The following is a 27969-nucleotide window of genomic DNA, read 5'->3' as shown; positions in this document are numbered from 1 at the left end:
TAAAAATAAAAGAGAGTTAAAATGACTTGAGGATTGGTAACAATTATTAAAATAATGTAGCGCTTCGCGCTCTCTTCAGAGCTTTCAGACATCTGTACTGTTACGTTGCCCAGCAGGCCAGAGACAGAGAAAGAGACAAGAGACAACTGGACAGAATCAGAATAGTGGAGATATAAAAAGATAACAGAGGTATATAATCATAACCGAATGATGTAAAGCATTCTCATTCAACTGTCATCGTTATCGAAAAATAATAATTACATCCGTAATGTTATTTATAAATCGTCCAGTGCTCTTTTTCAATTGGAAATCAACACAATCTAAAGAGGATGATAAAAACGTCAATGTGTGTTAAAATAAATCATACGAGTGCGCTTCAACTTAAAAATGTGCAAAAACAACGATACTTATTTTTTTTTTGTGAAACTATCGAAAAAAATGTGTGTCAAGTGACGTAGTTGTTGTTACTCAAAAACATTATCAAGTCTAATTAATATTCTTTGGGTTTATTCACTAATTACTAAATATATTTAATTACCAAGGCGGATTTTTTTTACAATAATTATCCAGGCCATGATTATTAGTTTTTTATTTGGAATATAAACATGGCCGCTCGTGTGTTATGTGATAAATGTTTTTTTATGGTATTACGTTAATATTAAGCAGAGCGACTTAATTTATAAATGACATTTATTACAATAAAATATGCACCATCGAGACCCAGGTAATAGACATATACATATACTATTGATAATTGTTAATTGTTAGAGTAGATATATAGTAACACAATATGTTTTGTTATATTTTTAACTTTTAATTACTCTAATGATTATTTTTTGGTAACTATTTTATTTTTATTCGCAACTAGGTCACGGTTATCAAAACAAATATTTTTATTTAGATTTCAAATCAACTCTTTCATCTTTCCTTTTATCTTAATGTTAATTAAAAATTTCTATAAGTCATCATTAATAAAATTGTCTTTTTTTATAACAATAAAGTTAGCCGACGTTTTTAATTTTTTGTTTTTTTTTTCTCATTAAATTACAACTAAAAAATATTTTTTAAAAATTGCACTTGTATTTTTTAAACTTCTTTACAAATGAAAAATTTTTTTTATTTTTCTGTGATAATTTTTTTAATAAAAAAAAATTATAAAAATTTTCAGATTTCGGCTAATTTAATTTTCATCTTTTGTTTTAATAATTATTTATTATTACTTCAACAAATCATTAAAAAATTTCTCTTATAAAATTACTGAATTTTTATATTGATCTTTAATATTTAATTTATCCATTTATATAAAAAAAACTTTTACTGTCGTAATTAGAGAACTTCAAGACAGATAATTAAATTTACTTAAATATTTATTTTAACATTTGCCACTTAAAAATGAATTTATATTATTTGCAGTTTTTAAAACTTTCTATCTGTTAATTCGTGAATTTTTAATAATTAAATTATGTTTATTATTATTACCCAGATTGCTAATAAAAAATTATTTCCAGGCTGGTGTCTGGGTAAGCAATGAACGTATTAAGGATTTTAATACCGTGCGCGTTGCAGCGAGGGGAAGAAAGTGACGTTGATAATAGAAGTGGCTGCTGGTCATCACTGGGAAAAGGACGTGGTAATGATGGTGAACGTATGACCCATAGAATGGGAGCATCGGCCTCTTCAAATCTTGCCGCTGTTGGTGGCGACCCGATACAGGCGGCAAGACTTTCATCTTCTGGAAATCCAGATCAGTTCAACATCGGCATCAGGTACTTAGCTAGCATTAATATCTACCTATAATGTTAATATAAACAATACTAGCAATCTAGCAGTCATTATGTGACTACCGTAACTTGTTAACTATAAATAAATTAAATTTTGCTTTATGAGATAATGATTTTTGTTAAATTGCACTGTACTTTCTTAAATATTGACGTTTTAAAAGATATAAACTCATCCCGATGTTACACTAATCAAAAGCTTTCATTTGAGTACCCACATGCATTTTCATATATTTTTCATACATACATATATATATATATAATATATAAAATATATGAAAAATTGATGTGGGTACTCAAATGAAAGGTCTTGATGAGTGTAACATCAAGATGAGCTTATATCTTTAAAAATGTCAATAGTTCACAAGATACAAGGTTATTTCTTAATTAATGACATTTTTAAAGATATAAGGTCATCCCGATGATACACTTATCAAGAGCTTTCATTTGAGTACCCACATGCATTTTGATATATTTTTCATATATACATATATATGTAATTTATATAAATATATGAAAAATTGATGTGGGTACTTAAATGAAAGATCTCGATGAGTGTAACATCGGGATGAGCTTATATCTTTAAAAATTTCAATAGTTCACAAAATACAAGGTAATTTCTTAATTAATGACATTTTTAAAGATATAAGCTCATCCCGATGATACACGCATCAAGAGCTTTCATTTGAGTACCCACATCAATTTTTCATATATTTTATATATTATATATATGTATATATGAAAAATTGATGTGGGTACTCAAATGAAAGGTATCGATAAGTGTAACATCGGAATGAGCTTATATCTTCAAAAATCTCAATAGTTCACAAGATACAAAGTCATTTCTTAATTATGTATCTAGAGATAAAGCATTTTCGAATATAGCCTAAATACTTATCATCATAAATTGACTATCGGTGAGAATGATATGAAACCTTGAAAAGGCACAAATTAAAATCAAAACCTTTCAAAAACCGATTTTATCATATGACTATCCTGGACACAAAATTTTCTTATTCTCTTAATAATATAGATACTAAACAATAACAAGATAATTAAAACCTCAGGAGTATAATTTACAACCGCGGAAACCAAAAAACCACAAGGTATACATAACAACGTAACTTTGTTTACAGAGAACGAAAAAAGAAAGTAACTGGTTTTGCAACTCTGCGCAAGAAGTTCATTCGAAGACGTCGCTCCTCAAAGGCTTGCGACCACGGCCGAGTGATACGGGAGTTGGTGTCAACCTGGAGTCCCTTAGAAGCGTCAGCGTTACTGGAAGAGTACGAGGCTCTCGCTGCGCTGAAAGACCTCCACGTGCAAGCAGAACTGGCGCGTCCACCAGCAGCGACCTTCAAGCAGGATCTGTCGACTCTGTACGACTACAAACATTGCACGGACGTGGACCTAGTCTACCGAAGCGCTTGTTTTCCAGTTCATCGCGCGCTGCTCTCCGCGCGATGTCCTTACTTCCGCGAGCTGCTGTCAGGCTGTCCTGGCTACGGAGCGCGGATATGTCTGGAGTTAAGAACACCTAATCTGGAAATTCACATGTTCTCAGCACTACTGCGTTACCTGTACACCGGAGACATCTGTTCACACGACAGCTCGTTGGACCCCAGTTTGTTACGACGGCTCGGCGAGGAATTCGGGACTCCCAACCACCTGGATCACGACTTGCGTTACTTACTGGAGACTGGGGACTACGCTGACGCTGCGTTGGTCTTCACGTCTGACGGAGACTACCAGCGACCCGACAGTGGCAGTTCTGAGTACGGATTTCGCCCTAAATTAGAATTACCCTGTCACAAAGCGATACTCTCAGCCAGGTCGACATTCTTTCGCAATCTGATTCTCCGACGGACAAGATCTTGTGAAGACCACACCGAGCGGGCGCTTCACATACCCACGAGAATTGTTCTAGACGAGAGTGTTATTCCCAAGAGATACGCCAGAGTGCTTTTGCATGCTGTTTACCTGGACACTGTCGATCTGTCGCTGATCCTCAGAGGCAGCGGCTGTGGCAGCAGCACAGGCAGTCTCGGGGAAGTTCAAGCTTTGACACACACTGGCCGGATGCGTCCGAGTCCTCTTGAAGAGGCTATGGAGCTTTATCAGATTGGACGGTTTCTAGAGCTCGATATTCTGTCTCAAGGATGCGAGGATCTTATTCTAGAGTGTTTAACGCAAGAATCACTGCCTACTGTCCTCAGGTAAATAAACAGATGTTTTTTATTACATACATTTTTTAGATTGAAAAAAAATTATTTTATATTGCTAAAGACACTTGTCTTGTAATCTTTAGTAATTTGAACTTGAAAGTAATTAGTTGTATAAATTTAAACTGAATACTTGAGATTTATGGACTTGCAATTGTAAACATAAATTAGAATTTTTATTTCTATATAAAATATACTAAAAACCTTGCAGTCACTATGTCACTGCCGTGACTTGTGAACTATAAATAAATAAATAAATAAAATTTTGCTTTATTAAATAATGACTTTTGTTAAATTCCAATGTACTTTTTTAACTATTGACGTTTTTAAAGATATAAGCTCATCCCGATGTTACACTGATCAAAAGCTTTCATTAGAGTACCCACATGCATTTTTGATATATTTTTCATAGATAAATATATGAAACATTGATGTAGGTACTCGAATAAAAGGTCTCGATGAGTGTAATGTCGGAATGAGCTTATATCTTTGAAAATGTCAATAGTTCACAAGATACAAGGTCATTTCTTAATTATTGACATTTTTAAAGATATAACCTCATCCTGATGTTACACTCATCAAGAGCTTTCATTTGAGTACCCACATGCATTTTTGATACATTTTTCATATATACATATATAAATATATGTAATATACATAAATATATGAAAAATTGATGTAGGTACTCAAATGAAAGGTCTCGATGAGTGTAACATCGGGGTGAACTTATATCTTTAAAAATGTCAATAGTTCACAAGATACAAGGTCATTTCTTAATTATTGACATTTTTAAAGATATAAGCTCATCCCGATGTTAAACTCATCAAGAGCTTTCATTTGAGTACCCACATGCATTTTCATATATTTTTCATATATACATATATATAATATATATAAATATATGAAAAATTGATGTGGGTACTCATATGAAAGGTCTCGATGAGTGTAATGTCAGGATGAGCTTATATCTTTAAATATTATATCTTTATATCTTTAAATGCAGCCTAAATACTTATAATAAATTGACTATTGGTGAGAGTGATATAAAACCTCGAAAAAGCACAAATTCACGTAAAAACTTTTGTTGTCAAAACCTTCTCTCAATAATAAAGATGAATCATACAGATATTTATGTTTTTAAAATTTATTATTGAAAAAAAAAGAGGAAAAACATTTAAAGATCTAGATTGTGGGTTAAGGCTTTCAGAATTAAGTAGATTGCTCATATGTGGGACACGACATGTATTAAAATTGATTGGAAAAATACTTAGATTTTCAAACTTGTAATATTTTACAATTTAATGCAAAATTAATCGATTAATCATGAGAGTAAAAAATAAAATCTGAAATTTTATCTACGAAGCTTTAACATAGTCGTCAATAAATTATAACTTTTTTAATTGTAATAGAATGTTGTACGTTCAATTAAGCAATTAATCGATAATCGATTTTATAGGTGGGGAAGTCAGCCTCACGGCTCGGCCTGGGTCCACAGACAAGCCCTACACTTTCTGCGAGAAGAGTTTCAATCGATAGCTTCCTCGACAGTTCTATTTCAGCTAGACCATGTTCACCTGGCTCAATCTCTCCAGAGTCATTTTCTCCAGGCAAGTGAGTTAGAGGTGCTGCAAGCTGTGCTCAAATGGGGGGAACAGGAGCTGGTGAGAAGGATGGAGGACCGAGAGCCGAACATCCTCAGCCACACCGTTCACTCGGTTACACGTAAAGGCGTAAAAAAGCGCGATCTCAGTGACATCGAACTACGTGAAATTCTGAGTGAACTCTTGCCGCTCGTTAGAATGGACCATGTACTGCCGCCCAATAATGAAATTCTTATGCAGGTTAATAACTTTTCATCACTTAGGCACAGATTACTGTCTATTAACTTTAAGCATAATAATATTAAACTAGCAAACTTGAAGTCACTATGTGACTGCCGTGACTTGTAAACTATAAATAATTAAAATTTTGCTTTATTAAATTATGAATTTCGTTAAATTGCACTGTACTTTCTTAAATATTGACGTTTTTAAAGATGTAAGCTCATCCCGATGTTACACTCATCAAGAGCTTTCATTTGAGTACCCACATGCATTTTCATATATTTTTCATATATTCATATATATAATATACATAAATATATGAAAAATTGATGTGGGTACTCAAATGAAAGGTCTTGATGAGTGTAACATCAGGATGAGCTTATATCTTTAAAAATGTCAATATTTCACAAGATACAAGGTCAATTCTTAATTATTGACATTTTTGAAGATATAAGCTTATCCCTATGTTACACTCATCAAGAGCTTTCATTTGAGTACTCACTTGCATTTGGATATATTTTTCATATATACATATATATAATATACATAAATATTTGAAAAATTGATGTGGGTACTCAAATGAAAGGTCTCGATGAGTGTAACATTGGAATGAGCTTATATCTTTAAAAATGTCAATAGTTGACAAGATACAAGGTAATTTCTTAATTATGTATCTAGAGATAGAGAGAAACCGATTTTATCATATGACTATCCTGGACACAAAATTTTTCTTATTCTCTTAATAATATAGATTACTTTATTTGGTTCTTTCACTGTCTAGGCTATAAGGAGAGGTCTAGTGTCAACGCCACCGAGTCACATGATCGGTGACGAGCGTGAAAATTTGCGAATCAATGCGTGGATTAGAGGTGGCAAGAGAAACGGACTATTTATACGGCCTCGTTTATTCATGCCCTACTATGAGGAAATAAAAGTATAGTATTATTCATTTATTTATTGATTTGTAAGAATTTTTATTTGTTTGTATCTACATTTTTATTGTTTTTAATTATTAGAGTCTAGTCGAAGAACACATGATTCAAGAAGCTGAGTTAGTCAGATTAAGAAGGGCACGATACATTCCTGATATACCAGATACTCTGTACATGGTTGATGAAAAGCCAAGATCTATGGGTACTGCTGGTGTCGACGTACTAGCCGCAGCTCTTCCTGGTAATTAAACAACTTTTTTTCTCAGCAATTACGCTGTCTGTCTCGTTATTTACACTGGTTAATGAATACTTTTTTTACTACACCTAAAAAGTAGTTGTATTTTAAGACTATTGATTAAAAATTTATATATAAATTTTTTTTAATTGAATTTTAATGTTTTAAGACAAAATTTCTTATATTTAAATAAATAATTATAATCAAATTTATAGAGCGAAAAAAAAGTAATATTTATATTTAAGTAGTGTATAATTATTTTACATAAATTAGCTAGTTTAAAATTTAATTTAAAAAAATATATTTCTTTTATTTTTATTTTTTTATTTTTTACACATTTATTCGCTCTGAGTTGAAATTTTTCTTAACTAAATTTTTTTTGCTAATAATCTATTTTTTGGAATCAATTAAAATTAATCAAAGTAATAAACTTTAGCAAGAAGCTTTAAATTATTCTTACGACATGAAAAAATGTAAATTTATCGCGTATGATAATTCGAATACCAGTGTTGTAATAAATATAATTTTTGCATCATAAATTTTAAAAATAAAATTCATGTCTATCTACAATTATTCTACGTAGATATAAAATAGATTCAATAATTAAAAATTCTTACTTTGATGTTACATTTTATTGCATTAGATTTATTCACCTGGTTTGTCATAAAATACCTTCTACCTCTATAAATAATACCGGTGCGTTTAAATAAAATAACACTATAAATTATTATTAATTGGTACTTTAATTAGTTCCAGATGCAGTAACAATGTCAGCGATGTTGAAACGCGAACAAAAACTCCGTCAATCCCCGAGCTGCCAACGCGCAATGTCTCTACCGTTATCTTGTCGGCATGAGATCAGCAGACAAGTTCGACTACGCGTCGTACGTGAATTTAATTTACCCGACGCTGTTGCTGATCTTCTAGAGGTGAATTTAATTATTTATTAATACAAAATACAGAATTTACAGATCAAAGCTTTAAGATCCTTCGTAATTTAATGAGATTTATTAATTTAAGACTTTAATAAATTTTTATCATAACTAGTATAATTTACATTATAATATATTAAATTAATTAGTAATTTTTTTTAAGCAAAATTTTTCTTCTTCATAATAGTGTTAAATAATATTATATATTATTTACAAAATTATGATGATCGGATAGACATAACAGTGTCAAAAAGTTTGGCAAATCCAAAAGTGCACGACTTATAATGCTCATTCGTTTGATAAATAAAAAAAAATAGTTAATGTTCTGAAAGAATTTTTTTTTTATTTTATTTTATTTAATTTTTTTTTTTTATTTAAATATTACTTTTGCAGTTTACTATTTTTTTTTGTTTGCTACTTATTTTTTTTTAAATACTTATAAATACAATTTCTTTTTTTATTTATTTTTTCATTTCAAGTTTTGCGCGGTGTTTTAAACTGATCATGCACACTGAGTGTAGATTTTTTTCATTAATTTTAGTTTTTCGTTAATAACAAATAAACAACATTAAATAACATTACCATCTCCACTGGACATCTCCGCAAAGGGAATGCCAAGCTATTAAAAAAAACTGATTGAATTCGTGAATTTTTACGCAAGTTATCGTGTTTTTAACGAAAAATTTAGTTGATTGACACGAATTTTTTTTTAACTATTTTGATATTTTTTTCTGGTTCTATTATCTTAAATTGATTTTTACCAGTGACATAATTAATCTCCATTAAATTATCTATCGAATGTTGCGCAAATTAATTAGACTACGTAGATTATCAATCGTGTAATTAATTAAGGAGGTATTGTGGCAAATAAAGAAACCAATAGGCTATGGCTATTGGTTTCTTTCTCACGCACTAGTGCTGCCCCTCTTTACAGACTATCGATCACTTACTTCCACTCACGTAAAATATCCTAAGTCGCTAACTTCAAATATTTTTTATAAAAAAATGAATTTATGTTATTTTCGATAGAAAATACTTGTTATATAACTTCAATTAAATATTCTCAGTTTTTCAAAAAAAATTCTAAGAAAAGTTTGGTTGTTGTTCAATAAAATGTTCACTCTAACTTCGGTCAGGATAGGGAATACATGTTAGATGTACGATTTTTAATTACTAATATTTCGAAAATTACCACCGCAAGGACTATTAAATAAAATTTATTCGTATAGAGGACACTTAGAAGTACGCGTATTCAAAAATTGAGGAATATTGTAAGAAAAGTGATTTTTCACAATACCTCCTTAAATAGTTGCGAAATCGAGGCAAAACAAATTTTTCGATCGTAAAGCACTCTCTGATGCTTTGCATCATGAGTCGTGCAATAAATAAATCATGGAATGTAATATTTGACAATCTAAATCAATAATTTATCTCTAAAATAATTTTCCAGATATTTATCTGAATAGATAAAATAAAATGAATAACTTTAAATCAGTTTTTATCAGCTAGTAGCCAGTTTCTTCGTCTGAATAGATTTAATATCAATAATAATTTATCGTAATGATCTTTACCGCCTCCAATTTGCAAAAAGCTATCTTTGTCATCAATGCACTCCATCTTCGGTACTTTACCCGGCTGGGATTTAATAACTTGCGTCATCATAAGACACTGTGCTAGTTTGCAGGGTGCACACTCTTCAACAATATTAATCAGCTTATCGCGATTAAACTCGCTAAAATCAACATTCAACTTGATAAGAACGTCAATAAATGCCTCGTAATAAACTTTTATCATATCATCAAAGATATCTTCAATGATTTCATTCCTAGGACTGGATATTAGCAGAAAAATCAGATCTTTTACGCCGTAGTCATACCCATAAAGTTGGAAGTCTACCATCTTCATGTCAACTACCTGGTTGTTGTTTTCATCAAACTTGAACATCATATTGTTGACCCAGAAGTCGTTGTGCGTCAACGTGCACCAATTGTCATCCTTTACCTGGCGGCTTTCGTATTTTCCAGCCAACTCCATCGACTTGGCGACAACATCTACATACGAGTGAGTCTCGGGGATACTCTCCAGGTGCTCTAAGGTTTTTTTTACCATGTCGCCCACACACTGATGGGCTGTTTCGTTGACAACGCTGCTAAGCGCTGGCATTATCAGGTCTTTAAATACTCCCGGCTTGACCTTCTTCATAGCAATTGTCATTGCATGCAATTGCGCAAGTTTTCTCACTGCAAACTCGGTCTCGTTTTTATTGAGTCCGGAAAGACGGTCGATCATTTTATATCCAGAGTAATTTAAATTTTCCAAAACAATGCACGCTTGATCGTCAAATTTATCTGATAATCCGAGTCTACTTCCCAGGTACCGAGCACCTATCCAAGTTTCTTCGGGATTTATTATGCCGAGCTCACGCTCCAGTTCCAGAAACGCTGGCGTTAAGTCTCGGTAGAATGAAATCTCTTTGTTGAAGGAAAAAGGACTGTCGAATAGCTTCATAAGATAATTTGAAGGCGGTGGTAATTTTGTTACAACATGAAGAATTTCTTTTTTTTTCTTCTGGTGGACTGTTACGTCAATTGCTAAAATTAAACTGCCAAAATTTTCACCTGGGTCTGTCAAGTGCTTCCATGTAGTTTCTTTTATTTCGATGTCATCTCCCAAACTTTGTTGTAATAATGACTTTAAGTTTTTTACTGGCAACGTCTCTCCGTTTTCTGGCATTTCTGGAATTAAATATTTATTTTATTTATTAATATTTATTAGCAACCTTGCAGTCACTATGTAACTTCCGTGACTTGTATATTATAAATAAATAAAATTTTACTTTATTTAATAATGACTTTTGTTAAATTACACTGTACTTTATTAACTACTGACGTTTTTAAAGATATAAGCTCATCTCGATGTTACACTCATCAAGAGCTTTCATTTGAGTACCCACATGCATTTTTGATATATTTTTCATATATATATATATATATATATAATATATATAAATATATGAAAAATTGATGTGGGTACTCAAATGAAAGGTCTCGATGAGTGTAATGTCGGGGTGAGCTTATCTCTTTAAAAATCTTAGTAGTTCACAAAGTAGAAGGTCATTTCTTAATTATTGACATTCTTTAAGATATAAGCTCATCCTGATATTACACTCATCAAGAGCTTTCATTTGAGTACCCACATGCATTTTTATATGTTTTTCATATATACATTTATATAAATATATGAAAAATTGATGTGGGTACTCAAATGAAAGGTCTCGATAAGCGTAATGTCGGGGTGAGCTTATCTCTTTAAAAATCTTAGTAGTTCACAAAGTAGAAGGTCATTTCTTAATTATTGACATTCTTTAAGATATAAGCTCATCCTGATATTACACTCATCAAGAGCTTTCATTTGAGTACCCACATGCATTTTTATATGTTTTTCATATATACATATATATAAATATATAAAATATATGAAAAATTGATGTGGGTACTCAAATGAAAGGTCTCGGTGAGTGTAACATCGGGATTAGCTTATATCTTTAAAAATGTCAATAGTTGACAAGATACAAGGTCATTTCTTAATTATGTATCTAGAGATAGAGTATTTTCGAATGTAGACTAAATACTTATCATCATAAATTGACTATCGGTGAGAATGACATGAAACCATGAAAAGGCACAACTTCAGGTCAAAAATTTTCCAACGATACCAAATTAAACCATAAAAACCCATTTTATCATATAAATACACTGGCCACAAAATTTTGCTTATTCTCTTAATAATATAGATTAATATTTATTTTTTAAAAGAGTTTTATTTAATTAATTGAAACACTTTATTAATGTTTATATAAATGAACTTTGAATTGTCAGTGATAAAGCGTAATTACAATAATCACGCAGCTTAAATTTCACGATGTAATTGTATTCATCACACTCACGAACATTCAATTTAAAATTTATTATATAAAAAATATATTGACTTATTAATTATCAATTAAATTTTTTTTTTCAATTTAAAATATTAAAAGTCCTTATATTTTAAAATTTAGCGATAAGCTTTTGTTCGCGTATCTCTGACCCTGAAGTGTACTTAAAATTTGAATGAATATAAACTGAATAAGCTAAAAATAAAAATAATTAAGAGCTATAAATATTTAAGTGACATGCAAATAAATTTTTAAAGTCAAAAATATTTTTTTTACGATTAAATCTTACTACAAAAATAATTATAAATTATTATGTTGCATAAATAATACGGAAATTGAACACGTGTGGTTAGATCTCGTGTTTATAAAATACTGTCATTGTTATTTTTTTTAAATTACATACAATTTTATCGTGAATTTTTTTTTTTTATTTTAGTTAATTTTTATTTATGATTAAAATTTGTTTTTTAGGTATTAAAAATCAAACTTACTGAATTAATATATGATAATTTTTTATAATAAGCCTGGTAATTTGAAGCGAGTAATTATTTTATTCAATGGTAATTCAGCCAGTTAGAAACTGTATCATCAGGTCAGACGAAAGAAACAGTAACAACTAAACAGCACTCTAAGTTTAACTAGTTTAACTTAACATTCTGATTCTTCTCCCTCCGGAGGTTACTTGGAAAACGTCTCCCACTTTACACATAATATTTAACTTGTTACTTGTTAAAAAATTCACATTAAATATTTATTGCTAATTAATAATTTTAAGTGTAAAAAATTTTTTTTACTATCTTTAATTATTAATGTCTACAGTATTTTTAATTCATTGCGAAAATGCACTGACCTAGTTAATTTTTATAAAATAATCTTATCGAGTGTAACAATTACGCGTAGCCAATATATATAAATTTATATATAGTATATACAAACATATGTGACTAATAAAATAAATTTGTTTTATCATATGTAAGAATTTATACACTTAATTATGAATATAAATATTTAAGTATTAAGATAAATTAACAATTTAAAAATTATTATCAATCATAAATTACAAGGATGTATTTGTTTACTATTACATCTTCTATCTATTATTTATGCTAAGTAACGCGCACTTAGCATATTAAAATAGCGGAATATTAAAGAGGATAGTGATTAATTTTAGTGACAACAAAAGATATTATTCATTTATTTATTGATTTATTTTTCTTGTAGAATTCTGCTTGCTACAACGCTGAACAAGAGGAGTCTATGACAGATATGGAAAACTTGGAGCCGGTCAATACTAATAGCATTAATATCAGCGGCACTTCTGCAGTCTGTTACGGCCGAAATATGACTTTCCCGCGGCCAAACTCATCCTATGGTATTAGACACGAACTTCCTGCTGTTGTTACGGAGGGAGAGAATTACAGGCTTCCAGGAGAGGTAATTTATTTTATTACATTATTGGACTTTAATGGTACATAAAAGGTTTTGTGGGATAATATAAAATACTTGAAATTTTTTTTATAATCAATGGTAATAAAATAAAATAAAATTTTTTAGTTTATGATACTCAAATTAAGACACTCGATAATTTTTTAATTTTTTTTTATATAAATTAAGCATAAAGAATTACATTTATAATTTTTTAGAATTAATCTATATTATTAAGAAAATAAGAAAAATTTCGTCTTAAGGATAGTCATATAATAAAATTGGTTTTTTTAATGAAATTTAGTGGAATTGCAAAAATATTATATCATTCTCACCGATATTCAATTTATGATGATAAATATTTAGATTGCATTCGAAAATGCTCTATCTCTAGAGACATAAATAAAAAATGACCTTGTATCTTGTGAACTATGAACATTTTTAAAGATATAAGCTCATCCCGATGTTACACTCATCGAGACCTTTCATTTGAGTACCCACATCAATTTTTCACATATTTATATATATATTATATATATGTATATGTGAAAAATATATCAAAATGCATGTGGGTACTCAAATGAAAGCTCTTGATGAGTGTAACATCGGGGTGAGCTTATATCTTTAAAAATGTCAATAATTAAGAAATAACCTTGTATCTTGTCAACTATTGACATTTTTAAAGATATAAGCTTATTCCGATGTTACACTCATCAAGACCTTTCATTTGAGTACCCACATCAATTTTTCATATATTTATATATATTATATATATGTATATATGAAAAATATATCAAAATGCATGTGGGTACTCAAATGAAAGCTCTTGATGAGTGTAACATCGAGATGAGCTTATATTTTTAAAAAGGTCAATATTTAAGAAAGTACAGTGCAATTTAACGAATATCTTGTGAACAATTGACATTTTTAAAGATATAAGCTCATCTCGACATTTCATTCATTGAGACCTTTCATTTAAATACCTACATCAATTTTTCATATATTTATATATATTACATATATGTATATATGAAAAATATGTCAAAATGCATGTGGGTACTCAAATGAAAGCTCTTGATGAGTGTAACATCGGAATTAACTTATATCTTTAAAAATGTAAATATTTAAGAAACTACAGTGCAATTTAACAAAAGTCATTATTTATTAAAGCAAAAGTTTATTAGTGACTGCAAGGTTGCTAGTTTTTATTATTTTTTAAGATTAAAAATTTTATAATTATTCATTCAAAAAATTATCCGATGTCTTAATTTAAGTATCATTAAATATTTTCCCGTCAAGTCTAAAAATTAAATAAAAATTTTGAATTAGCAGTCACCGAACAATCAATGCAGCGAGGGCCATTTATCAGGAATAATGCCCGACGTAGCGATGGCCACAGCGTCATTCGGAGCTCTCCAGCTAGCAGAGCAGCAAGAACTGGAGCTGGACCTTGGAGACGGTGCGTCTCACCTCCTACATCCCGGTCCTGGACCTGGTTCTGCCGGGGTTCACCACCCGCTGTTATCACACCAGCGTCAGCGGCATTACGCCGGGCTTCCACCGCATCCCTATATGTATCATCGCTCCAACACCGGTTTGCCTAGATTTATATGAATTTACCGAGACACCGACGTGTATTCAGAAAATAATCATTGATTGATAATAAAGTGTGTAATAATAATAATGTTGCGTGGGTCTGTGTAAATATTCAACAGTTAGACGAATTGACGATGAAATTTAAGCTTTCGAGTCTTCTAATTAATTTTTATTTATTTAAACGAGACTTGTTTATTACTTGAACATGACAAGATTTTTTTTTTTACTATTATTTTTTAATTAATCGATAATCCTTTACGGAATTATTTATAGCAATACCTTAAATCTTAAGTACGGATGGCTGTTATTTTTATATTTTTGCTCGTTTTTAAGTAGACTTGTTGTCGGTAACAAAGTATTACATAAATAAGTAATAAAGAAGCTGAAAAATAATAGAAGACAAAAAACTAATATTGTAATGTATGATATAAGACTGCATGTTACGTCGATCATTATGACAATTTTAAGTTAATGGATGTACTGGCTAGACTGTGAGACTAGTTATTTGTTAGCTATCAATAATAGTAACATTTGTATTGGACCAATTTAACTATTATTGATTAGATCGTTAGTTACAAAAAAAAAAAAGATATTAATTAATTACATTAATTAAAAAATATTTAAAGGTAATTATTCTATTATAACTGCATTGACCTACGCCTAGATTCAAATAATCTTTTAATCAATAGTACAAAAGATTGTATTTTTACGCTTCTATTTCATCAATTTTAATTGTCGAACAAATTTGGTAATTATTTACAAGTGCGGTCTAACATTTTCATTTTAATTTTTTTTACCGAAACTTTTTTTTTGATATATTTTTTTTTTGAAAAATACATCGACGTTCTAATTAGCAAATTGTCTAATTCGATTTTATAAAATCTTCCATTTATATGAAAAAATAATTTAATATCATTTTAAAAAACCTTTTAATATTTAATAGAGGTATAATATTTTAGTTTGGATCATTGAAATAATTTATAATTGGACTATTGCTGTATCAAAATGTTAAAAAATCACCCTCTAAAAAATAAGGAGTTAGACCAATTGCTAATTAGACCGTCGACATAAAAAAATGAATAATTTAAAAATTAAAAAAATTAATTACCACAATTTTAACAAATTTTCAAAAAGATTTATAAATTTTTTAGAAAATTGTGATATTCAATTTTTGTTTTTTTAATTGCTCGTTTTTTTATGTACTTTTTAAAAACAATGTATCAAAAACATTACGGCAAAATTTTTATACCTGATTTTTTTTAGTATTGCTGCATTTCTTGTAACTTTTAGACCTTAATTTCAAGTATATTTTCTTAAAAATATTTATATTCAAGTATTTTTTATTTATAAATTAAATTTTTTATAAATTTGGCGGACAAACTTTTTTTTTAATAAAAAAAATTATAAAAAATTTTTAAATTTATAGTTACTGTATTTTGAAATTAGGCAGCCGATTAAAAAAAGATAAAATAGAAACTTTATCCAAAAACATGAGAGCCAAAATTTTATCGAACTTTTGAAGGCAAAAAAGCTATCGAAATATTAATTTTTGAATATTTTTGATATTATCACCATCATAAATTTACCGTAAAAACAAGCAGAATAAAAAAATAAAAAAATGTTTGACCTTACTTGTAAATAGTTACCACAAATTTTTTTTATATTTCTTTTACTAATCAAATTAAAGCTTTAAAGTTTAGAAAGACTTACTGTTAAATTCAGAGTCCCTGAAAGTAGATGCGATTTTGCATTTATTTTATTTGTTTTTATTTTATAAGTTTTTATAAATATGTACTCTCTTTTATTAATTTTTTTTAAAATATTTAATTATAAAAATAGTATAAATGTTTCGCATTTGACACTGCCAACAAAATGCAGTTATAGGTTTTTAAAAAAATCTATAAGATTTTTTTGTAAATACGTAAAATTAGAGTTAAAAAAAATATATATGTATATTGTATTAATCAACCGACGAATTAGTGCATTGAAGTAATGTAAATAATACGTTGATTTATAAATGATACTATTTTCATTCGCGTGCATAATCATACTGTTTATTAAATTATTTTTTTTTAATTAAATCAAGGGTGTGCAAATAATTTTTTAAATTTTATTACTTAATTGATTAGACAAAAAATAAAATTTGTTTTTAAAATTATTTACACACTTTTGGGAATAATTGAAAGTTTATAAATTATTTGGATTTTAATTTAAAAAAGGAAGTGTGAATTATAAAAGATTGAAAATAACTTTTAGGAAATAATGATAAAAATTGACCAAACAATGAAAGATAAACAATTAAAAAAAAAAAGACAAGTGCAATCGTCATTTGTAAATTAAGTTACAAAAATAATAATTAATCATATATGTATATGTGTATATATTTTGTCGCATTCACATAATGACTTAAATTTAGCCACACCTAGTGAAAAATAATTATTAATAATAATATTAAAAAATAATTTAGAGTTAAATTAAAAGTTGATGAATTTATTAATAATTATCTTGTAATTGTGTTCGGTAAAATTTATTATAATTATAATTATTATTACAGTTTAAAATATATTATCAAGGTGCGTACAAGTAGACTGAATAAATTATAAAAATGCTTTTTTGTCTGGGTTTAAATATTTAAAAAAAAAATAGATATCACTTGTATTAATAAATATATTAAGTACGTTTTTTTCGGCTGCGAATTTACTTATAAATTATACATTATAATTATAAATATAAGTATCCCAGTGTTTAATGAAAAATAAATAATAGAAGTAATTGAAAAATATTAAAAAATATACGTACGTAATTAATAATTGATTAAACGATATATTATATTTAATCGTAATATCTACGAATTGACAATTGATGCGTGATATATGATACATTATAATTATGTAAAAAAAACGAACTATCTTTTGAATTTATTCATTTGCAGATGTACAATTTTTTTTTAAATAAAATACATGGTTCATCATCCATATGTTTATTGATTAATCCATTACTTTGCAATTAAAAATTATTAATGAAAATTAAATTAGCAGACATTTAAAAATTTTTATAATTTATTTTATTGAAACATAATTTTTAAAAAATTAAAACAAAAATTTTCACATGTAGAAAATTCCAAAAATTATACGTGGAATTTTTTAAAAATAATTTTTTAGTTCTAATTTTTAATTAATAAAATAAATAAAAAATTTTTAAGTGTCGGCTAACTTAATTTTCATAAATTATTAATACAATACAAGTGAAAATTAATGACATTATAGTCAGCTGTCATTTAATAATTTTTTTATATTATTTAATAAAGAAATTTGTTCAGAAAAATTTTTTTTAAAAAAATGAAAATTAAGTTGGCCGACATCTGAAAATTTTTGGAATTTTTTTTATTGAAAAAATTAATGACATTAAAGTATAATAATAAAGTTAGCCGACATTTTCAATTTTTTTATTTTGCTTAATATATTAAATTATAACTAAAAAATATTTTTAAAAAATTGCACTTATAGTTTTTTAAGTTTTTAACAAATGAAAAAAATTTTTTTTTAGTTTTTAGTAATAATTCTTTAATAAAAAAAATCATAAAAATTTTTAGATGTCGGCTAACTTTATTTTCATCATTAAAGTTAGCAGTCACTTGACAATTTTTTAATTTTTTTTAGCAAACAAATTTGTTCCAAAAAATTATTTTTAAAAAAATGCGTTTATAATTTTTCAAAATTTCTACATGTCAACTTTTTTTGCTATAATTTATTTGTTAAAAAAATTTTTTAAACTAATAAATGTCTGCTAAATTAATTTCCATAAAAAATTATTACAAAAAAATTTTTTTTTTAATTTTCATCTATAAAAAACTTGAAAAACTGTAAATGTAATTTTTTAAAAATATTTTTTTTGTTCTAATTTAATTAATGAAAAAAAATCAAACAATTAAAAACGTCGGCTAACTTTATTATTATTTTAAAAAATTGCATTTTTAATTTTTTAGAATTTTTACATGTTAATTTTTTCTTGCATTTAATATATATTTCTTACAAATTTAATATATATTTCTTTACAAAATTCTAAAAATTATTAAATATTTGTCACTTTAATTTTCATGAAAATTAATAAAAAATTATATGAAAATAAAATTAGCAGACAGCTGATTATTTTCAGAATTTTTTTATTAATAAAACTATTACAAAAAAATTAAAAGAAAAAATTACACATGCAAAAAATTTGAAAAACTATACTTGCAATTTTTTAAAAATATTTTTTTATGCTAATTTAATTAATAAATTTTTAAATTTATTATTTTAAATTAATAAATTAATAAATTTTATGCTAATTTAATTAATAAAAAAAAATTAAATTTTTTCACTGTCGGCTAATTTTAGTTGCATAAAAATTATTAGTAAAAATTTTTACAAGCACTTTTATTATTGTAATTAATTTATTATAAAAACTAAAAAATTGACAGCTGTCAGCTAACTTCAGTATTAAAAAATAAAATTTGGTCCATTTAAAAAAAATTGCATGTTATCGAAATCCAGATGTCGCAACTCGCCATTTTCTTGTTGATCTCTAATTTGCGACACATGACCGTACACTAATTTACGTATTAAGTACAAATATAAGATATAAGAAGTTGCTACAGAAGTGGTTCAGTGACACTGATAGTTAACAATCAATTAAACAATTATTATATTAAAAACAACACTACTTTAAGTAACAATTGATAATTGTTAAAAACACTCAGACATATTTTAATTGTTATGTCATAAAACAATCTTAATAAACAAAATAAAAATGCACTGTCACATTCCAAAAAATTAAAATATTTACACGTAAGTTAATTTTTCAAAATTTTTTTTTTATAATTTATTAATAATTTTAATTTTAATTTTTTAAAATAAAAATTATCCATCAGCTGTCACTAGTCTTATTTTTATTTCAGAAGTACAACTAATTGGAGTGACCAATACTCGATCAATAGTTATTAAAAATAATAAATTAAAGCATGCTGTTGACATTTATCTACATGATATTAACCTGGGCAAGAGCACGGAGACTGACACCTCTGAGGACGTACCTCTTCAGAGTGCTCAACAGCAGCAACAGTAATAACTTACCAAATTATGTAAAACCTTCTTTAATGTGTCATATTAAATCTTCAGATTCTTCTAAGCCTGGTAATTATTTTTTATTTTTTAATTTCTATTTTTTATTAATACAAATTTTAATAACCCGCAGATGTAAATTCTAAACAGACTGATAGTGAAACCAGTCATGACTTACTTACGTCACATTTATGTTCTAACAAAAATACTGCCAAACTTTATAAATTAATTTGGAGTGTTGGTGATAACAAATTGTGTATTATAATCCCTCAGGTAAATTAATTTATTTAAATTTTTATATTTAAGTTAGCAGACACTGGACAATTTTTTATTTTTCTTTAAATAAATAAAATAAGTCAATAATAATAAAGTTAGCCGACATTTTTGATTTTTTTATTTTGCTTAATTTATTAAATTATAACTAAAAAAATATTTTTAAAAAAATGCACTTATAGTTTTTGAAGTTTTTAACAAATGAAAAAATTTTTTTCAATTTTTTTTTTGATTATTCTTTAATAAAAAAAATCATAAAATTTTTAGATATCGGCTAACTTTATTTTTTTAATAAGACAAGAAAATTATTTTTAAAAAATTGCATTTGAACTTTTATAGATGAAAATTAAGTGAGCCATCTAAAAATTTTTAGAATTTTTTTTTATTAAAAAAATTATTACAAAATAAAAAAAAATTTTCATGTGTAAAAAACTTGAAAAATTGTAAGTGCAATTTTTAAAAAATATTTTTTGATTCTTATTTAATAATTTAAAAAAATGAAAATTAAATTAGCCGACATTTGAAAATATTTGTAATTTATTTTATTGAAAAATTATTAAGAAAAAATAAAAATTTCACGTGCAGAAAATTTTAAAAACTTTGCATGCAATTTTTTAAAAATATTTTTTTAGTTCTAATTTAATTATCATTGCTAATTTTAGTATCATTTAAAAAAAAATTAAAAACCTCGGCTAACTTAAGTGTTATCTTTTATAGATGAAATTTTTTAAATAAATTTTTCTTGCAATTTATTTATTAAAAAACATTGTAAAAATGATCAGATATCTCAATTTTAGTACTATAAATTTTTATATTAATAATTTTTAATAAATAAAATAATTTAACAGCAAAAAATAGATGTCAGCGAGTGGTTGGTTTATCCTCCCGGTAAAACGAATTTTCCATTAAGCGTAAATAATTGTAATCAAACAAAATTAGCTGATGATTCAAAAGTACACTTACTAATCGAGGCCGATATTAACAATTTTAATCCCAGTGCATTTACCAGAACAATTAAGGTATCAGCTATTTAAATAACTCCAGCTCTCTTCAACACTTATCGGTCTTTTAAACACTTATTTTATTGCTTATTTAGTTAGAAGACTATGGATTGTTACTATCATGGACTGCTGATAAATTATTCGCTGCTATAATGGAAACTGACATTGATCATATGAGTAAATTATCAATAGCACTAATGGAGAGCTTTTGCTTTATTAACAATGGACTTTTACTTACGCGTATTGAATGTAATTTCTCTTACTATTTTATTAATTAATTTTTATCAAGTATTACTGATTTATTTTTAATAATGTATTGTTGATACATTTTATTTATTGAATTGCAGCTGTTGAGGTATCAGGAAAGCCTTGCAGTTATAATATAAATCAATCTTCCCTGGGGAATAGAAGTAATTATTATTATAAATTTCCAGTAGCTTTAATTTAATTTATAAAAAAATTTTTTTGTAGAATTAGTTGGCAAAGCTCAATGGAAAACTCATATGGAAACTCTAAAATTATTCAGTAGTACAGCGCGACGTGTATCGCAGCAAAAAGAACCCTTTGAAGTGGATACTTTACCAGGAATAATTGTTTCACCCGGTACTAGATCGTTGTCATTACAAATGCCAACTGTTTTAGAAATAAGTCATCAACATGATACTTTAGGTAAATAAAATATTTTATAGTTTATAATTATAACAAAATTATTTTATTTTTAGCTTTGAATATTTTATTCATGATTTTTTATTGAGGAAAAATTTTATATAATAATAATAACAAGTAACCTTGCAGTTACTATGTAACTGCCATGACTTGAGAACTATAAATAATTAAAATTTTGCTTTGTTAAATAATGACTTTCGTTAAATTGTACTGTACTTTCTTAACTATTGACGTTTTTAAAGATATAAGCTCATCCCGATGTTACACTCATCAAGAGCTTTCATTTGAGTACCCACATGCATTTTTGATATATTTTTCATATATACATATATATAAATATATAAAATATATGAAAAATTGATGTGGGTACTCAAATTAAAGGTCTCGATGAGTATAATGCCGGGGTGAGTTTATATCTTTAAAAATGTCAATAGTTCACAAAATAGCAATGTCAGTTCTTAATTATTGACATTTTTAAAGATATAAGCTCATCCCGATGTTGCACTCATCGATACCTTTCATTTGAGTACCCACATGGCATTTTTTATATATTTTATATATATGGTATTTGTGAAATATATAAATATATAAAATATATGAAAAATTGATGTGGGTACTCAAATGAAAGGTTTCAATGAGTGTAATGTCGGGATGAGCTTATATCTTTAAAAATGTCAATTGTTCACAAGTTATTCGTTAAATTGCACTGTACTTTCTTAACGATTGACTTTTTTAAAGATATAAGCTCATCCCGATGATACACTCATCAAGAGCTTTCATTTGAGTACCCACATGCATTTTCATATGTTTTTCATATATACATATATATAAATATATAAAATATATGAAAAATTGATGTGGGTACTCAAATGAAAGGTCTCGATGAGTGTAACATCGAGATGAGTTTATATCTTTAAAATTTTCAATAGTTCACAAGATACAAGGTCATTTCTTAGTTTTTAAACCGATTTTATCATATAACTATCCTGGAGACAAAATTTCTCTTATTCTCTTAATAATGTAGATAATAATCATAATACATCATTTTCTCATAAAGTTAATTATATAATTATTTAAAAAAAAACTATTTCAGAAGCCCAAGAATTCAAAACAGAAGATAGCACATCAGTGCCTAAGACTCCTCCACCAACTCCAGCATCTTTAAGTATGATGGACCGCGGTGACTCAGTAAGGCGAAGTTTGCAAATGTCCAGTAATGAACTCCACACGACTCTAAGCCGTAATTCAGAGACTCCAGATAACCAGCTGAGTGTCGCTAACTCTAATTATTCTTCGACGCAAAATATCGACGAAGATGAACCCAAGGAAACTAAGTCCCGCGCCTCTTCAGATGCCAATTTATGCGAGAGAATACTGCCGAAGACCTTCAAAGGGGATCCTTTTGATATGTCTTACACAAATCGTGCTGAAAAGTAATAAGTATTTCATTGTATCATCTAATCAAACATTTACAAAACAAATTAGCTTAGACATTGATCTCCAACCCGGTGATTTTCAATGTAATTATTCTTTTGAATATAAAACAGGCCTGCCAATAGTTGTAAGTGTCCGTAAATAAGCAGTAATTTTTCAGACCTTGAAAAATAGTATTATTATTGAGATATTTATTATACACGGTCATTTTTTTTACCAATAGTCTACAAGAAGGTTTAAACTCACTTGATCTCTCGTGTTTGAAATAATTTTATTGCGCAATTTTTCATTTCACTCAAAATGTATAATATAAACTTTTTTTTTAAATAATCAAGTTTATCAAGTTTTTTAAATAATCAAGTTTATTAAATTTTTTTTTATAATTTAATTAAAAATGACTAATATTTATTAAATTATTTTACAGGTACTCTGAAAAGAGAAAATTTCAAAATTATCCAGAAGCCGGTAAGCCGCCTAACGTTTTAATTTACGCTGACTCGACTTTAGCAAGTGATAACATCGAACGAGTCTTGAAACAAACTCTAAATAAAGAAAAGTAATTTTTAAATTAATATAATTTTTAATGAAATTTATTAATAAATTTGTATTTTAATTTTTAACAGGTATATTATTTACAAATTAACTCCGGAAGACGCTCGCCGAGATGTATGGAAAGACCAGGCGAATTTGGTGGTAGTATGCGGTAACGTTGACAGTGAAATCGCATCGCAATTAGTCAATTACATTGTCAAAGGAGGAAAATTATTGGCGTTATGTTCCGATGCACTGCATACACTCTTGCCGTCATTCAAAACTGCAGAAGTACGCGAACATGAGCTCGTACGTTTCTCATATGGAAAGTGGAAAAATGTGCAGATGATGCATCACATATTTTGTTACCAAGCTTCGCCGATTAAATCACGGTTCTCTCAAGATCATGAAGATGTCAAGTAAATTAAAAAAAATTTTTTTTTGATTAATTTAATTTTTTAAAAATTAATTTATTTTTAATTGAATTGGATTGATTTATTTTTAATTAAATTAATTTTAATTGAATTGAATTCAATTTTTCAATAAATTGAACTTTAATTGAATTGAATTGATTTTTTTTAATTAATTTAATTTTAATTGAATTGAATTGATTTTTCTAATTAATTTAATTTTAATTGAATTAAATTTAATTTTTCTTAATTAATTGAATTTTAATTGAATGGAATTATTTTTTTTTATTAATTGAATTAAATTGAATTTTTTAGAATTAATTTTAATTCATAAATTTTTTATAAAATAAAAATTCAAAAAAAAAATTCAATTACAGGACAACACCAGTAACTCCAGCATCATCAACTGTAAAAGACAAACAAGGAAAAACTCACACATTCCAAGTACGAGTTCTCGGAGCCGAGGAGACCTGGCACACACCCAGCATCGTCCTCGCAGACCTGCCAACCACAGGAGGCAAGGCGCTCTTTTCACAGATCCATCTCGAGGCTGATCCTTCGCAGTATGAAATGGAAGAAGCAAAATTCGAAGCTCTAAAAGCCAGCAACCCGGCGAGGCTTGAAATTCTATCAGACTTGCTAAGCTCTCACCTAGGAGTTGATGTCAAGCCAGTAGCTTCTGGAGATGTTGCTTTTAACCCTGGGTTTTTTCTGGGTAGACACGAGGCTCGTATAAGCAAATTTATTAATTATTGTTCAGTAGTTTGGCATTTTTTTTATTGACATATACTCGCACAGATATTTTTATTTTTAACTTCAATATTTTTTATTTTAAATATTGAAGTTTACCAACACTTACAACTAGTTGTTTTAATTTAAATTATGCATTTACTTAAATTACATTAAATAATTTTTAAATTAATTAATTATTTATTATTGTTACTGCTAATAGCTTAAACTGGAAATGCTGGAACGACTGAAAGACAAGATGGAGACTAATGATATTTTTAAGACAAATAAAATAAAGCTGCAGTTTTGTAACAATACTAATAAATTAGTACCACCATCATCATCTATTTTACCAATCATGTTGCATACTTGTCCTGATAATTTTTCCACTATTGAATATTTTGAGGTAATTTTTTAATTAATTATTTTAAAATAATTAAATGATACTAAGTGTTGTAAAATTTTAGAATCTCAAAACCAAAGACTTGGGACGCCTTGTAATTTACGCAGATATAATGACCTCGTCAATGGACGTAGTTGCCGGCTGTAAGTTACACCATGGACTAGCTGTTATTCCTCGTCAACAAACGCAAGGCCAAGGTAAAAATTCAATTGAAAATTATAAATTATTTTTTTTTATTAAAATTTAAAATACTTTTAGGTCGTAACAAAAATATTTGGTTGAGCGCAAAAGGATGCTTGATGTTTACATTACAATTACACATTCCATTAAATAGTTATCTCGGGAATCACTTACCAATTTTGCAACATTTTGTGGTAGTAGCTGTTATTGCTGCTGTTAAGTCAATTCCTGGATACGAGGTATTTATTTTTAAGCTCTAGAGTCATTTGAATTGATATAAAAAATTTTAATTTTTTATTTTACAGGAGATTGATCTAAATATTAAATGGCCTAATGATATTTATTTAGGAGATAAAGTTAAACTTGGTGGCCTTATTGTACCAACACTTCTTGAGTCTTCAGAAGCGATTTGCAATATTGGTAATTATTCTTATATTGGAATTTTTTATCAATAAATAAAGGGTAAAATTTTTTTTTAGGCCTTGGAGTTAATTTATCTAACAGTACTCCGACGAGTAGTATCAATGACGCAATTAAAAAATACAATGAGAAAAAAGGTACAAACTTAGCGCCTCTTGGATACGAAAAATTACTTGCTCTTATTTTTAATCAACTTGAAAGTTTGATAAATTCAATTCAGAATGATAATGTCAATCATTTCTATCAGCTTTACTACGACTACTGGCTTCATACGTAAGTAAAAATTAATTTTTTAAAATTTAATTAAATTTTAATAATATACTAACAACCTTGCAGTCACTATGTGACTGCCGTGACTTGTAAACTATAAATAATTAAAATTTTGCTTTATTACATAATGGCTTTTGTTAACTTGCACTGTACTTTCTTAAATATTGACATTTTTAATGATATAAGCTCATCTCGATGTTACTCTCATCAAGAGCTTTCATTTGAGTACCCACATGCATTTTTGATATATTTTTCATATATACATATATATAATATATATAAATATATGAAAAATTGATGTCGGTACTCAAATGAAAGCTTTTGACAAGTGTAACATCAGGATGAGCTTATATTTTAAAAAATGTCAACATTTCACAAGATACAATGTCATTTCATAATTATTGACATTTTTAAAGATATAAGCTCATGTCGATATTACACTCATCAAGACCTTTCATTTAAGTACCCACATGCATTTTCATATATTTTTTATATATACATATATATAACATATATAAATATATAAAAAATTGATGTGGGTACTCAAATGAAAGCTCTTGATAAGTGTAAGATCAGCATGAGCTTATATCTTTAAAAATGTCAACATTTCACAAGATACAAGGTCATTTCTTAATTATTAAAATTTTTAAAGATATAAGCTCATTTCGATGTTACTCTCATCTAGAGCTTTCATTTGAGTATCCTCATGCATTTTTATATATTTTTCATATATACATATATATAATATATATAAATATATGAAAAATTGATGTGAGTACTTAAATGAAAGGTTTTGATGAGTGTAACATCGGGATGAGCTTATATCTTTAAAAATGTCAATAGTTCACAAGATATAAGGTAATTTCTTAATTATTTATCTAGGGATAGTCTAATATAATTTTTAATTATTTATTTAATAGAGACACTCAAGTAAGCTTCGAGTCTCCTGATGGTGCGATCAGGGAAGTAAAAATCCTGGGAATAGACAGCAATGGATACTTAGAAGTCCAGAGCTTAGATGGAAAAGTATTTTCCCTTCAGCCTGACGGAAATAGTTTCGATATTTTCAAAGGACTCATTGCTCCGTCCTTATCAAGATAAATCCGAAATTCAGGATTTTAATTACTAAAATATCAATAGATTTATCACGTCATTTATTAAGTGTTACTGAATATTAACTCGTCATTTTTGATCATATATGTGTAAAATAATTTATTCTAATAACTATTCAATTTATCGTTCAGCTATCAAAATTATTCCAGCGCACATTTCCATCTCGTTTATCAATCACTGTATCGATAACTTATGCTAGACTTTTGGATAAATATTAGCTGACATTATGATAAATAGTTAATTGAGGCATGTGATTTTAAGTTAGAGCTTCCGTGATATTTATTTTCCATACGCGAATCAAAATAGTTTCAAAGTGTTGTTTTTAAGTACCAGAGTATATGGATCTGCATTTATTGTTGAAAAATATATTTATTAATTACTATCAATCAAACTATAACTTGATGTAATGTATTCTGATGTGATGTATGTTATCTGTTGAAATAATTATTGTTTCTATCTATAAATAACAAATGGTTTATTTAAAAATAGCTTTAAGTAATTTTTATATATTTAATCATAAAAAATTAATAATACTGAAATTAAAAAATATTTCATAATTTTTT

The 27969-nt window shown here is 27.4% G+C and overlaps 4 protein-coding genes across 6 annotated transcripts in view; 3 read left to right on the top strand and 1 right to left on the bottom strand.

The window, feature by feature from the left end:
- The first annotated feature begins 80 nt into the window (after positions 1–80).
- Positions 81–15228, top strand: LOC123269122 (BTB/POZ domain-containing protein 7). 2 transcript variants are annotated; one of them, XM_044734662.1, is made up of 9 exons: positions 81–724; positions 1509–1766; positions 2915–3994; positions 5457–5841; positions 6605–6757; positions 6840–6996; positions 7741–7919; positions 13078–13290; positions 14614–15228. In XM_044734662.1, the coding sequence occupies exons 2-9, from the start codon at positions 1528–1530 to the stop codon at positions 14893–14895; spliced, it is 2688 nt and encodes an 895-aa protein (XP_044590597.1). In that variant the 5' UTR covers positions 81–724; positions 1509–1527; the 3' UTR covers positions 14896–15228. The 2 variants fall into 2 exon arrangements, with proteins under 2 accessions (XP_044590597.1, XP_044590596.1); XM_044734661.1 differs by having other exon boundaries at positions 14611–15228.
- LOC123269123 lies at positions 9386–12524 on the bottom strand. 2 transcript variants are annotated; one of them, XM_044734663.1, is made up of 2 exons: positions 12348–12524; positions 9386–10657 (listed from the first exon to the last, which is right to left on the bottom strand). In XM_044734663.1, the coding sequence occupies exon 2, from the start codon at positions 10653–10655 to the stop codon at positions 9414–9416; it is 1242 nt and encodes a 413-aa protein (XP_044590598.1). In that variant the 5' UTR covers positions 10656–10657; positions 12348–12524; the 3' UTR covers positions 9386–9413. The 2 variants fall into 2 exon arrangements, with proteins under 2 accessions (XP_044590598.1, XP_044590599.1); XM_044734664.1 differs by having other exon boundaries at positions 12352–12524.
- Positions 15229–19434: 4206 nt separating the features above from the next.
- On the top strand, positions 19435–27855 carry LOC123269121 (biotin--protein ligase). Its single transcript, XM_044734660.1, has 17 exons — positions 19435–19703; positions 19814–20048; positions 20110–20249; positions 21098–21268; positions 21346–21499; positions 21598–21660; positions 21722–21919; positions 23010–23349; positions 23775–23906; positions 23974–24300; positions 24669–25017; positions 25244–25426; positions 25488–25620; positions 25682–25842; positions 25909–26023; positions 26083–26296; positions 27214–27855. The coding sequence occupies exons 2-17, from the start codon at positions 19877–19879 to the stop codon at positions 27392–27394; spliced, it is 3033 nt and encodes a 1010-aa protein (XP_044590595.1). The 5' UTR covers positions 19435–19703; positions 19814–19876; the 3' UTR covers positions 27395–27855.
- Positions 20334–27969, top strand: part of LOC123269120 (dynein heavy chain, cytoplasmic) — a 31215-nt gene continuing 23579 nt past the window's right edge. The window contains exon 1 of the mRNA XM_044734655.1: positions 20334–20346. The gene's annotated coding sequence lies outside the window, so the exon portion shown is untranslated. The remainder of the gene's footprint in view (positions 20347–27969) is intronic.

This window comes from Cotesia glomerata, linkage group LG7 (genome assembly GCF_020080835.1).
Source record: "Cotesia glomerata isolate CgM1 linkage group LG7, MPM_Cglom_v2.3, whole genome shotgun sequence".
Classification (NCBI taxonomy): domain Eukaryota; kingdom Metazoa; phylum Arthropoda; class Insecta; order Hymenoptera; family Braconidae; genus Cotesia; species Cotesia glomerata.
This window is presented reverse-complemented; position numbering and strand designations above follow the sequence as displayed.